This window comes from Prionailurus viverrinus, chromosome A2 (assembly GCF_022837055.1).
Source record: "Prionailurus viverrinus isolate Anna chromosome A2, UM_Priviv_1.0, whole genome shotgun sequence".
Taxonomy (NCBI): domain Eukaryota; kingdom Metazoa; phylum Chordata; class Mammalia; order Carnivora; family Felidae; genus Prionailurus; species Prionailurus viverrinus.
This window is the reverse complement of record NC_062562.1, coordinates 111,856,561-111,869,872: the sequence shown is the minus strand read 5'-3', so window position 1 is coordinate 111,869,872 and position 13,312 is coordinate 111,856,561. Positions and strand designations below refer to the sequence as shown.

At 35.1% G+C, this 13,312-nt stretch overlaps 1 protein-coding gene across 1 annotated transcript in view; it reads right to left on the bottom strand.

The window, feature by feature from the left end:
* Positions 1 to 13,312, bottom strand: part of HDAC9 (histone deacetylase 9) — a 927,480-nt gene that overhangs the window by 261,664 nt on the left and 652,504 nt on the right. Inside the window, exon 16 of the mRNA XM_047849221.1 lies at positions 1,606 to 1,726. Within this exon, the coding sequence (XP_047705177.1) occupies positions 1,606 to 1,726 (121 nt within the window). The remainder of the gene's footprint in view (positions 1 to 1,605; positions 1,727 to 13,312) is intronic.

The window sequence follows — 13,312 nt, the reverse complement described above, 5'->3', positions numbered from 1 at the left end:
CTTTAGACCATATTTAATTTTTAGACCATATTTAGAATTTTAACAATTAGGAAAGTTTTCTACTGGTTTTCTCTTAACTAAGTTAAACAATTATCAAAATGGACACAGCTTTTTATCTTTAAATACATGAGTATTTTGATCTCATAAAACCATGAAAGTTCAGTTTGCTTCAACTTTGTGGTAAAATAGGTGTGATTATTAAATCATGTTAAAATAAGGACATTTATTATATAGTATCCATAGCAAAAGGAGTACTTTATGTAAAAGATCTGCATGTGCAAATATTGATTCCTTCAAAAGAATTCAGAAAAAAAACATATAGATTATATGTTTCGAGTGACTTGCCTTTATATTAATTATATAACTTCAATTCTACTATACAAAGTATTTCTCATCATCAAATTTTGAATGTTTTCTAAAAATTGAGTAGTCTTTATGCGTTCCCATTTCTGTCAGTTTCTCTCCAAGCTACCACTACCCAGCATGCATGCATTCACATGCTCACACACACTCACCCATGTGCCTTTACTTCACAAATTTAGGGGTGCCTGCCATTTGTTTTAAAAGGCAGATTGTAAGCATTATAATGGGTAACTGTTAATTTCCCTTTATAATTGCTTTCTAAGATGCCTACTACATGTCATATACTTGCTTTTGAATTGCTTAGGACCAGTTAACATAAATCACGTAGAAATTGCATTAAATTAGGTGAAAGAGTCCAATAGTTGGGATCTGACATAATAGGTTTGTTTGAAAGAAAGGGACAAGGAAAAGTCCTAAAATGCCCTTTTAGTTAAAATACTTAAAATATGATCCTTTGGCATACATTGCTATGTCATGTATTATTATTCCACTATAAAAAGTTATTAATAAACAATATAATTAATATTAGTTGCTCCAGCTAAATATGGTTTTGTCACAAACTGTTTTCTGAAATCTTCTGTTTCTATCACTCATATAAAGTTTATGCAAAGCTCCGCAACATAAATTTTATTTTAATATCTAATGGTAAATGTTTGAAAATTATATATTAACTAAAAATTGTGTTTATTAGTTTTACACTTCTGCTATCTACTTAACTATTTAATTCCATAGTTAAGGTATGCATTAAATAGATTATACTAAAATTTAAAATGCAATCTTAAAATAAAATGTAATGTTCTAGGTATAGTAATAATGAGTTGGTACAGTGCCTTTTATATGTTAAGGTCAAAGTAAAAAACTAAAAGACACAAAAGAAATTGGAAAGGTGAAGATAAAATTGCATGAAGAATGTGAAAATCCTTATTTCTTTTAGCTTAAAAATGCAGACAAAGCCAACAATGCATGTATTCTTATAAGATAAAACACAGTGAACAAATACTATTCAAATAAAGGTTAATTTAACGTAAACATCATAGAACTTGCACTGTCATTTTTTCTAATGCAAGATTTTCTTAATCTATGCTGGTTTCTATTGTAAAGGACTCATTCCACAGAGCAATGCTGTTGGAAAAGCTGATTTTTTTGTCATACTGCTTGCCAAGTATTTTGAACTGACAACAGCATTGACTAATGATAGTGCTGGAATGTGCTATTCTCAGTAGAATGGAGACCCGTACAGACCTAGGAGTGTTCTGGGGTCCAGCTTCTGTCCATCCAGAGGGTTGGTGCCATACAACAGTGAGTGATGTTCAGAATGAACAAGCTGTATTTCCTCCAGGCTGGCTTTTCGACCTTGAATTCGCTGAAAGAAAATAGCAGAAGCCTACAGTACTCCACTAAAAACATTTAGAAGAAAGTAAGACACAAGTCACATTTAAGATGATTAATAATGAACTGAGTTTCATCATGCTGGAATGTGACACTGATTTGCTTAGTAAAGTACCATAATAATATTTGAAAAACGAGTGCATGCAAGGTTCAGAGCCTATGGATTGTTTATGCCTATGCCCAAATGGGCAACTGACATAAAGCATATTGTTCTTTGACATAAAAATAAGTCTATAACAAAGAAATTAAGATTTAACTCCTGTGTAAAAGTATCAGCTTAAAAACAGAGGTTAAAATAAACAAAAAACCCTAAAAAAAAAAAAAAAAAAAAAAACCTAGTGGCTACTGTTTAGCTGAGAGGTGAATTCATTAAAATCTTACTTTACATTCACTTGAAGAAGCTGTTAGAACAATTTCTCTATTGTTTCTTAAAGGACATAGTAATATCAACACATTTTAATGTAATCTATTATCACAAAAATGCTGATCACTTCATGTGTGCACCTCACGGAATCATTAATCTAGATCAATGTTACTCAAAGTATGTCCGATAGGGTCAGTAACATTTCAGGAATGGTTTGTGAATAGTGTGTGATGAGGTCTATACAGAAATTCAGAGTAAATATTTAGAAACTTATAGTAATTGAACAAACTATTTTTATATGTATTGAATGTAATAAAATCTTGTCTTCCATTTTTATTTTACTTTTGTAGTAATTTAATGTATTTTATAAAACCATTACTGTGACAGAAGAGGTAAGCAAAAACCAAAACTGCTGTTTAGCCAGAGATAGTCTGACACATTCTCTAGACTCAGTCAATATTTTTATGCACATGCTAGGGAGAGACTTTCATTTCAACAAAGAATGGTGCTTCAACATAGACAAAAGAGCACATTACATGAAACCTCAGGTAGTCAACATACGAAGTATTCTTCTTGGCCACATTTCTCAGTTGACATATCTACAAGTCCAATAAACATCATGCTGGTGTATGAAGTTAATTAGCCTTACTTCTGAAAATTGCTGAGCTTCCCAAAATTACCCAGGCAGTATTAATGTATCACTTAAAATATGTATCACAACAAAGCCTTTGTAATGTAACATATTAGTATAGAACTACAGTGAAATTCAAAGAAAATTTGTTCAGGAAATGCTGTCCTCTCATGTTCCTGACCATGAAATCACCAGGTGACATGAAAACATTGGGAGACAGCAACACCTCTCTGAGGACCAGGACAATTCCATATTCAACCTCCCTAATTTAAGGAAAGGTGGTTGCTGTTGATGTCTAAGGAAGCAGGCTGGGAAAATCTCAAATATGCTGATACTTCCTAGGGGTTTACTGGGTAGAGGGTAGAGCTCTGCTTGTCACAGAAAATAAATCATCATGTCACAGTGAGAGAGGAATGGTGGGAGATCCAAGGAGTAAGAACAAGGTAACAGGAATGATGTAAAACAGAAACTTCTTGACACTGCGCTTGTAATGTGCCAAATAAATAAACAAATGCATATGGAATTTTCTTTGTCATAGCATTGAAATTTCCTGTTTTTGACATCCAATTTACATCTCTAGAAAAAAAATTTTAAATGCTTGAGAGAAATTATTTCTAGATAGGTACTGAATGCTGAAATTAAACCAGGTAGACAACGCTGAAGACAAAGGAAAATTTAATGACGGCCAACTGGTCAGTCATTGCTCTGATCAATAAACAAACATGTTATTGCCCTAGGTGGTTTGCTAGTAAACATTAAATTTGGAAGAGTTTACAGAAGGTCAGAACAACCAAAGAAGAATGGCAAATGATAAGATAAAATAAGCAAGAGAATGTTCAAAGAAATATTAAAGGTTAACATTTTAACTTTGAGATTTCAGCTGGTGGAAAATCCCCCAAGATAAACAGTGGTAACTCCATGGTCTGAGTCATCTAAAATTGGAATGAGCACAGCAATGGAAACCAGACTGTGGCAACCAGTCTTAGTCTGGCAGAATAATGAACAACGTGAAATGACAGGGCTTCCAAATCTTATTTCTATGAGTCTACGAAATCCACAGCCATTAACATTTCACATGCTGATGTATCTTAAACAATGTCAATTCTATAGCTAACAATCAAACCCACATTTTGGCTACTGTCATAAAGCTTCATTGATTTTTTTCCCTTCCTCTTTTTCTATAAAGTTAGTTTTTCAACTCTGAACTGAAGTTCTACCTCTGGCATAACATTAAATACCATTAATAATAAACATATCTTTAGGTTTTTATAAACTAGTCACATATATTTACATACCATACACTTCATGCTTGTCCCAACTCCTTTTTCATTCTCCCACAATCCCACTTACATTCACATGGAATGCTCAATCACACATTTCAAAAATAATCTGCTAACAAGATTTAATTATTGATGGTAGCCCAAGCGCTGATAAATCATAGGAGGACACCTGCTGAATCTCAGTAATTGTCTTCTGTACTATCAGTTAAGTAACAGTAAGGATAAGGCATCTGATGCAGTCTATTTAACACTGACTTGCTCAAATATTCTGCTCTAGTTTATACTCTTGTCCTACCTCTTACTATTAAAATGTAATGTAGCTCCTAAGTTTTCACTTCGATTTCTTTCCAGCCCCCTTTCTCTGCTCCCTTATGAATTCAAAAAAAGTATTTTATACTGACTTCAAAAAAGTATTTTACACTGGTTCTTTTTATTATTATAGAATATATTTCTTAAAAAATAATTACACTAAATATAAGGAAGTACTTATTCTTAATAATCACCTTCTGCTCCTATGGATGCCAGACAAAATCTACAAACAAGATATACATGTTTCTACAGAAAGGGAGCAGTAAAAACCAACTCATTATGAAAAATGTTTCTACCTGGAAAAGTGATCTGGAGAAAGCATGTTTTGAGATTTATATCTCACAGGGGCACTGCTGTGGGAACTTGGTGGATGACTAAGCTAAAAATTCTGAAATTCCTTCTTTCTTAACACATAGGATCTCCTGGAGTAGTTCCATTTTGCCTCACTTTTATCAGATGTCTTAAATTTGTCATATTTAACTTTTTCTCTCAAATTGAGGCTTCCAACAATTCTCATTTCTGGCATTATCATCAGTAATTTATTATGTGATGTGTTTATGCTTAAATATAGATATTTTCATTTAAGCCCTTCCCATATTTTCTACTTCCTGTGTAGCCTTTATTCCTTAATTTCTCTCTCATGATGCTCTCTTGAGTCAAAGGTCAACAGCATAATGAGTCATGAAATAGGATAAAGTGCTCTGATAATCGCAATTTAGGGAGATACTGATTTCCGTTCTCAGAGATACTTAGCATGCAAGATGTCTATCTGAAGTCATCTATGATTCTGACCAAAGGGATTTATGAGAACTCTCAGTATATTTGGACACTCAATGCATATAAAGGATAGCTTTCATCTGGGTCTTTCTCACTTAAAATCCCAATATAGGTCTTAAATACCTTGCTAATACAGGCTTAGGAAACAAAGCTTGTAGCTCTTCTTTCATTCTCTTAATAAAGAAACCCTGTGATGTAGGATATACTCATTATTATGTTTTCATTCTCTGTGACCTGCATCCTTTTTTTTTAATTTTTAAAATTTACATCCAAGTTAGTTAGCATATAGTACAATAATGATATCAAGAACAGAATCCAGGGATTCATCCCCTACATGTAATACCCAGTGCTCAACCCAGTAAGTGTCTGTGACCTACATTCAAGAAGTTGTTCTTTCAGAGTAGGAAAAGAACTAATGTGTACTGAGTAACTACTCTCAGTGCTAAACACCTGAGGTATATGACCATATTTAGTTCAGAGCCCCAAACAGTCTACCTTCAGGTTTGAAGTTTGACTAAAGTTATTTCAAATGACTATATCAGGGGCGCCTGGGTGGCTCAGTCAGTTAAGCATCTCACTTTGGCTCAGGTCATGATCTCGTAGTTTGTGGGTTCGAGCCCTGTGTCGGGGTCTGTGTTAACAGCTTGGAGCCTGGAGCCTACTTCAGATTCTGTGTCTCCCTCTGTCTCTGCCTCTCCCCCTCATTCACATTCACTCACTTACAGACACACTCTCTCTCTCTTAAAAATAAACATTTAAAAAATTAAAAAAAATAAAATGACAATATCGAGTCTCTCAACACATCATGGTTCTTTCCTAAAGAAATAGTCTTTCTGAAATAAAGCCCGTTAATGCAACCTGATTATAGAAGGAATGTTCTGAACAAGATCTCCAAAGTCATACTGTGACAGGATAAAATGCAGCCTACCCACACCCACCCACACACAGAGCACACACACGGTATAGATTCATATTTTTTTCTGCCAAGGAGCTGGGCAAAAAGGAAACAGTTCTATTCCTTCCCCTCCTGTGTTCAAAGCCTGGATTGAGGCCAGTGTCCTAATCAGTTCTCATTGGCCCTGGAGGAATCAGAACCTTTTGTAAAATATAATAAAGGGCATAAAATCATGATAAAATGCATGAAAAAGCAGTGCCTTTGGTTAGGGAACTAGAAATAATTTAGCAGAACAGATGGATTGCATTGGTTTGGTATTATTGAGGACATGAAAGGGCTCATTTTGTGGCAGTTCCAAACTAGGAGAAAATGTCCGACTTAAATTTGACAAGTCAAAGTACCTGCCTCTGCTGGGGGAGACCCTATTTTCTTTAATCATTTTCAAAGTGGTGACATATTAGGCAACAATTTCCACTGAAATATTTCATTTTCTGAAAATATTTCATCCAGTGTCACTAAATATAGGGATGCATTTTTTTTCCTACAAAAATCCACAGGGTTGGCGACTTCGAAAGTTAAGAAATCATAAATGACTTAGGAGTGTCAAAGTTACCTTCTGTTACAAATTCCATACTTAATATTTAATGGGTAAGTTCACAGCCTATTCATTTTTCTTGATACCCTTCTCTCAAACAAATTCAAGATTCTGGACTCATTGCTCATGTCCAATGGTATCTATTGGAGTTTTCAAATGCTACATTCAATTGTTTCTTTGATTTTACATAAAGGATTTTTCAATCCCCTTCCCCTAACTGCATTCTTTGCTACTATATATCCCTCATGATAATAACTTATTCCTATCAGAGTTTTTCTTATAAACAAAGGGGAGTGAAAGAAGGGAAGGAGGCAATTAAGCAGACAGGCAGCCCAATAGGCTTGTGGTCCTTGCAGCTGGTCACATGGAAAGAAAATAAACTGGAGGTCAGGAGCCCTGAGTTCTAGGTTCGGACCGTCACCTGTCTGTAACATGCTCCTAGCCAGCTATGAGGTACATTTCAGGACCCTAATTTCTCCATTTATAAACATTAGGAGGTTTGACCAAATTACTTCAAAGTCCCTCTTTAGCCCTAAAATGATAATATTCTATGTGAAATGATCTTATACACAATAAAAACTCAACATTCTTTATTTTAATTGATAGAATTGACTTAGGCAAGCAAATATAATAATTGAAGTAATAAATTACTAAAGTTGAAGCAAGAGTGGAGATCTCACTATGAAGGTTTTCAAAAGTATATTAGCTATACTTTGAAGCAATTTCTTAATGTTTAATCATAATTGAAAAATAAGTATATTTTCTAAAATTCCTATTCCTACCTTGTGATAACTTCAAAATAATAAATACATTTCCCAATTTTTAAAAGTCTGTGTATGGAACTTCTGAGTTAATGCTACATTTCTCAAGTAAATGCTCACTTCTGTTACACTCCCATGTTCACATATTTGACTCCATTCACCTTTCTGTCTCTATCCCATTAAGCTTAAATTAAGAAATAGACCTCCTGGGGCACCTGGGTGGCTCAGTCGGTTAAGCGTCTGACTTCGGCTCGGGTCATGATCTTGTGGTTTGTGAGTTTGAGCCCTGCGTTGGGCTCTGTGCTGACAACTCAGAGCCTGGAGACTGCTTCACATTCTGTGTCTCCCTCTCTACCTGCCCCTTCCCTGCTCATGCTCTGTCTCTCTCTGTCTCAAAAATAAATAAACATTAAAAAAATTTTTTTAATTAAAAAAAAAAAAGAAATAGACCTTCTGGTATAGTGGTTTTTAACATTGTCTGCACCTTGAAATCAGCTGGGGAAGATTAAAAGGTATTATTGCCTGGGTCCTACCTCCAGAACGTCTGATTAACCTTGGGGACACCCTGGGCATATATATACTTAGAAACACCCTGTGGGTTTTAATGTGCATCCTCGGTCGAGAACGACATGTTAGAGGGAGCTGTCCATTCTTTCTGCTCGTAAATGAATTCAAGATACTGACACTCTACTGACCCACATTTCAAACTGTAGTTACAACAAATGGTTGTCACAGCAAAGGTTGGGAAGTAAGAAAGATCTATCTGTTCTTCAAAACAAGTGCCTCCACTTGCTTATAAAACTGCTTGATTCGGTCATTACAATTCACGTAAAGATATTTCTGGGTGCATAAAGTAATTGCAAAAGAATTTCAGAGAACAGCAAATCCTAGTCAATAATAAAGGTCTGAATGGTAAAAAAGTATACATGCTATATATTTCTTAAAAGTTTATTTCCACCCATTTCAAAATATTATGCGCATCAAAAAGAAAAAAAATGTTACCCTTTAGTGTAACTGCTCAATTTTTATGATTTTATGTAACTGAATCTCCTAGATTATAATTATTCTGTAAACAACTGTAAATGAACATTTTAATGGTTTGGGCTAAAGCATTGGTTTTTTAAAAATAGTAATCATATATGAAACAAATTTTGTCACAATAAATATTTTGCATTACTTTAGCATTATAATTTTCAGATGGTTAAAAACATGTAACTATTCATTTTTGTTAATAGGCTTTAGGGGCGCCTAGGTGGCTCAGTGGGTTAAGCATCTGACTCCTGATTTTGGCTGAGGTCATGATCCCATCCCACAGAGCCACACACTGGGCTCTGTGTTGACAGCATGGAATATACCTGGGATTCTCTCACTCCTTCTCTCTCTACCCCTTCTCTGCTCATGTTCTACAAACAAACAAACATTTTAAAAAATAAGCTTTAATGCTGCTCTTAAAATAATCCCGTATCACTCTCCAAATGTGGGCAGTCTGTCTTATTTCCTTTTGTTGATTGTTTTCCACATTAATTCTTCCTTTTTTATAGAAAAAAATAATCAAAACAAAAAATTCCAAATCATCTTAATTCTGATTATAGGCTGCACAAGTAACTTTAATGTATTTATCTGACTAGGTTCACTCTACTGTGATATACAAATATCTCTCAGAATAATTACAAAATGTATCCTGGTTTACTCATCACATCTAAATCATTTGTGCCACTTCTCAAGACTGTCCTGTCCTTTGGAGACAATTCACAAGACTCCCTGTTTAAGTTTCTTACTGCTTTGTGGTTAGATTCTAAAACACAAACACACATAAAATTTTCTTTTTGCAAGCTAAACAGTAAGCTGTTATGTGCTGCCATCTAGTTAGATTACTCTATAAAACAAATGTTTAATTGAATTAACTTGCAGTATTCAGTGCTTTTTAGCAGTTATGTCAGAAAATCTGCACATTCCAAAAGTTTTTCTCAAAGAGTATTATATTTCTTTATTTAGATTTGAAAAAGGTCTTCTAAAATTACCTGTAATGCACAGGAAGGTGTGGGACCCTAGCCCTGAGCTCCTTGGCATCTTAAGATTTTACATTAAACCTGCTCTCCACTTTTCTCATTGGAACGGCTGAGGAAGTCCCAAAAGGCACAACAGTAGCTTGGTTTTGGGTCCCTGAATTGTTTTGTAATTACTTTGTGTTGGCACTTGAATAAAAGAGTTAAACATTTCAGCACAGTATGTTGCTTATGGTTTTTACTTACGAATTAAGCGAAACAAAGTTATTCAATATTAGTTACAAAGAGCCAATGCAAATTCCACATAATATGTAATCCAACAAAAGCATTATAAAATGTTATTATTCTCAAAACAAATGTGAGAGCAAGCAAATGTCTGTGGGTGGCTTGGTGGGGCTGAGAGTCATGAACACTTCTGGAAAAACAACTGCAAGTGCATTTCTAACAGATGATGGGTCAATCTCTGCAATTTTTTAAGGACAGAAAAGCACATTGTTTTCTTCAGGGCACACACACTTTAGACACCTGGCTATCTAATCAAAGGACTTGTTTCTGAGGAGGATACCGAATGACCCCTCCAGATCCACTTCTTATGGTGACAAGAAAGCTACCGATTTTGCTTTTTGCTCTCTAAAGGATCAGTAAACTAAGTGTGAATGATTCAGTTGGGGAAAAAAATTAAATAGTACTGGCATGAAGGACTAACCACCTCAATTTTTTAAAAAACAGTGCCACGTCATGCCAAAAGAAGTTGACCCATGTATCCACTGTAATCTAATATAATGAAGACTAATGTTTTCTCTGGCTGCTAATCAGGACTAGTAAGCACAACCAATTTACACTACAGCTTACAAGTCAAAAAGCAGTATGTTTACTAAAACACTCTAAAAATTTTGTCTACTCTTAACCAAAGAAAGTGTTATGTTCCAAATGAGCTCCTTAGCCATCTAGTTTCGTATGATATCACTAGCTGGAAAAGATCCTAGCAAATATCCTGCCTACGAGCCTCATCTTACACATGGGCAAACCAATGAGTAAGGTTAAATGAGTTGACAAAAGTATACAGATAATTAATGGCAGGAGTAAGGTCAAATCTAATGTTGAACAATAACCTTTGAAGGAATCCATTTTGATCGATTTTCTACACTGCTAAATAAACTGACACAATACATAATTCTGATTTGTGGATCAGTCTATTATTTTGAAACAAAGGAGGCCATTGAATGTTTACAAATTGCCATCTTTCCTATCATATCATTGTTTAATTACAAAATTGACTATTCTGTTGGTTGAAGAAAGCTGACATTTCTTTGAATGCCAGTAGAATGGAGACTCCTTACCTTCTTTCCCAGTGAAATAAAAAGCCAAAACAAACACAAACAAAGAACGAAGGAGGTCAAGCTCTTCAACATTAGGTCTGGGGTACTTCCTCCTTTGCATTCTGATATACAACACTTCTACTTCCTCCTCTTGTTCAGATGGCCCTTCTGATGCTGTCAAGACTACGGAGGCAGCACTGGACCACACTCTTTCTCATTTTATTTTTCTTCTCCAAGCTAAATCAGTAAGAGTCTTTAAAATCACTGCAACATAAATTAGTAACTCAAAATCCCTTGTGATTTTGTAATTACATATTTTTTTCTGTGACCATTTGATTAATATTGGCTGATCCCACCAAATGGTAATCTCCTTGAAGACAGGGCATGAATCTTCTCTAGATCCTAATACAGGAGCCTGGAAAACTCAAAATTTTGATGTACTGTTGAATGGATGAATCCTGTTCTTAAAGTATACATCTTAAAGATTCTACCATTCTTAAAGTGTGGTGGCCAGATCAGCAGTATCAAGATTACCCAGACACATGTTAGCAACCCAAATTCTCAGACCTCATCCCAACAGGACTCCACTACTGCTGAATATGAACCTCTGAGGCTGGAGCCCCACAATCTGTATTTTAGTATTCCCAATGATTCTGATGTGTGCTAACATATGAGCACCGCACTAATCAATAAATGAATACCACTTATTTGGCCACAGGTTTCAGCTTGCTGACCAGCTATATGTCCCCAGAAATCTGTTGATACCTTCTCTAAAAGCACTGGCTAACTGCTAGCTATAGGTGGCTACCCAGACCTGGCAGGAAAATAGTGTTCAAAGATGGCAAATCGCTCTCTGGATATTGGGGAAAAACAAACTGACCCAGCTTCTATGTGTTATATTCTTATTCAATTATATCCTTTTCTGTAAAATCTAATAAATCCTCTCTCTTTTGAGACAATTGAGTTGAGTTCTTACTGCTCACACCAAGACAGAAATTTGTCTATAATGTTTAGGAAAGAGTGATAACCTAGACACCAAGGCTCATATTCACATCCCTGGAGTCCTAGATGCACAGATTTTACCCTCTCAGGAATGCATGCTCTAAACATAATCAAGGAACAAACAGAACTGGAATTTAATTTCCTAGTAGTCCTATCTAGACAAATTTAGAAGGAAAGGTCTCATTCTCCTGAAGTCTTTCGGCTATCATGGTAAATATTCATTCATACCCAACCTGAAACCTAACTTCTCTCATGGAGTGAGTAAGTCAAGTCCAATTGGAAGATCCTGTCATGGGCCTTGATCTCCTTAGAAGGTTCATAAACACTAACCAGGAAACCTATTAGCCCATACACGAAGAATTTTCTTGCCTCTTTGACCCTTAATGCTCTCACCATGTACCTGACCACTTGCCACGTACAGTATACTTTTCTCCTGTTTTTTTCAGCAACTGATTCTAATGAGTTTTGGTGAAATGCTAAAAGATTTGTTTTATGTTTCTGTGGTTTTCTCTTCCACATAATTGAAATTTTCAAAATAATTTGGCTTGAGACAAAAAGGTTAGCATCCTTGCAAGATGATTTAATAATATATTAAATGTGTACATTAGATTTAACTTGTCAAAGCAAAAACTTTAAAAGAAAATCCACAACGAACATGTACCATTTATTTTAGGTGCAGTTACTAGGAAGACTACTGGTTGATGAAACAGATTCTACTATTTCTGAGTGGGCTAAACTGTTCTGAAATAACCTCTGTGTGTTCCCTTTTTATTTTCTCCCATACTCTTCTGATAGAAACAATCAAGAAGAAAAAAGGAGTTATGTTTCTTTTGGTTCTGTTTTACCCCTTTTGTTACTATGTTTTACCTTACATACAACCTGAAAGTCTCTAGAAAAGGGTAACATTTGTTTGGTTAATGATCATTTTTAAAATTACATTTTGGGGCGCCTAGGTGGCTAAATCGGTTAAGTGTCCGACTTCAGTTCAGGTCATGATCGCATGGTTTGTGGGTTTGAGCCCCACATCGGGCTCTGTGCTGACAGCTTGGAGCCTGGAGCCCTACTTCAGATTCTGTGTCTCCCTTTCTCTCTGCCCCTCCCTTACTCACACTCTGGGTGTGTCTCTCTCAAAAATAAATAAACATTAAAAATTTTTTAAAATTACATTTTGAATATTCCTAAAATCATTTACATACAAAAAACATCAACCTCTAGTTGTCTTAAACTCTTTTTTTAAATGGTTTTAGAAATTCCATTTTATGATTAGGTCAGCATGAAGTCCGAGATACCTGATACCATAGGAGCAAATAAATACATATGAGCAACAATTTCATCACTTAAGCAATCAAACAACTAGTGAACTGTTATCAAATTATGTTAGCAAAAAGAGTGTTCTGTTTATATTATTAAGAAATTATGGATATTTTTGTAGTTGGTCTTCATTAAGAGCAACTCTAGTGATCTGGGCTTTCAAGTGCATTATTCGTAGTGTGATTGTTTACCAAAGACACTTATTTAGCTGACTGGTCTAGGGCTAGACTCACTCATTCTCATTAGCCCCACTGTACTTCTGCCATTTCACCAGTGAGTGCTGTTGTATAAATTGAATTTTATGCTTTCA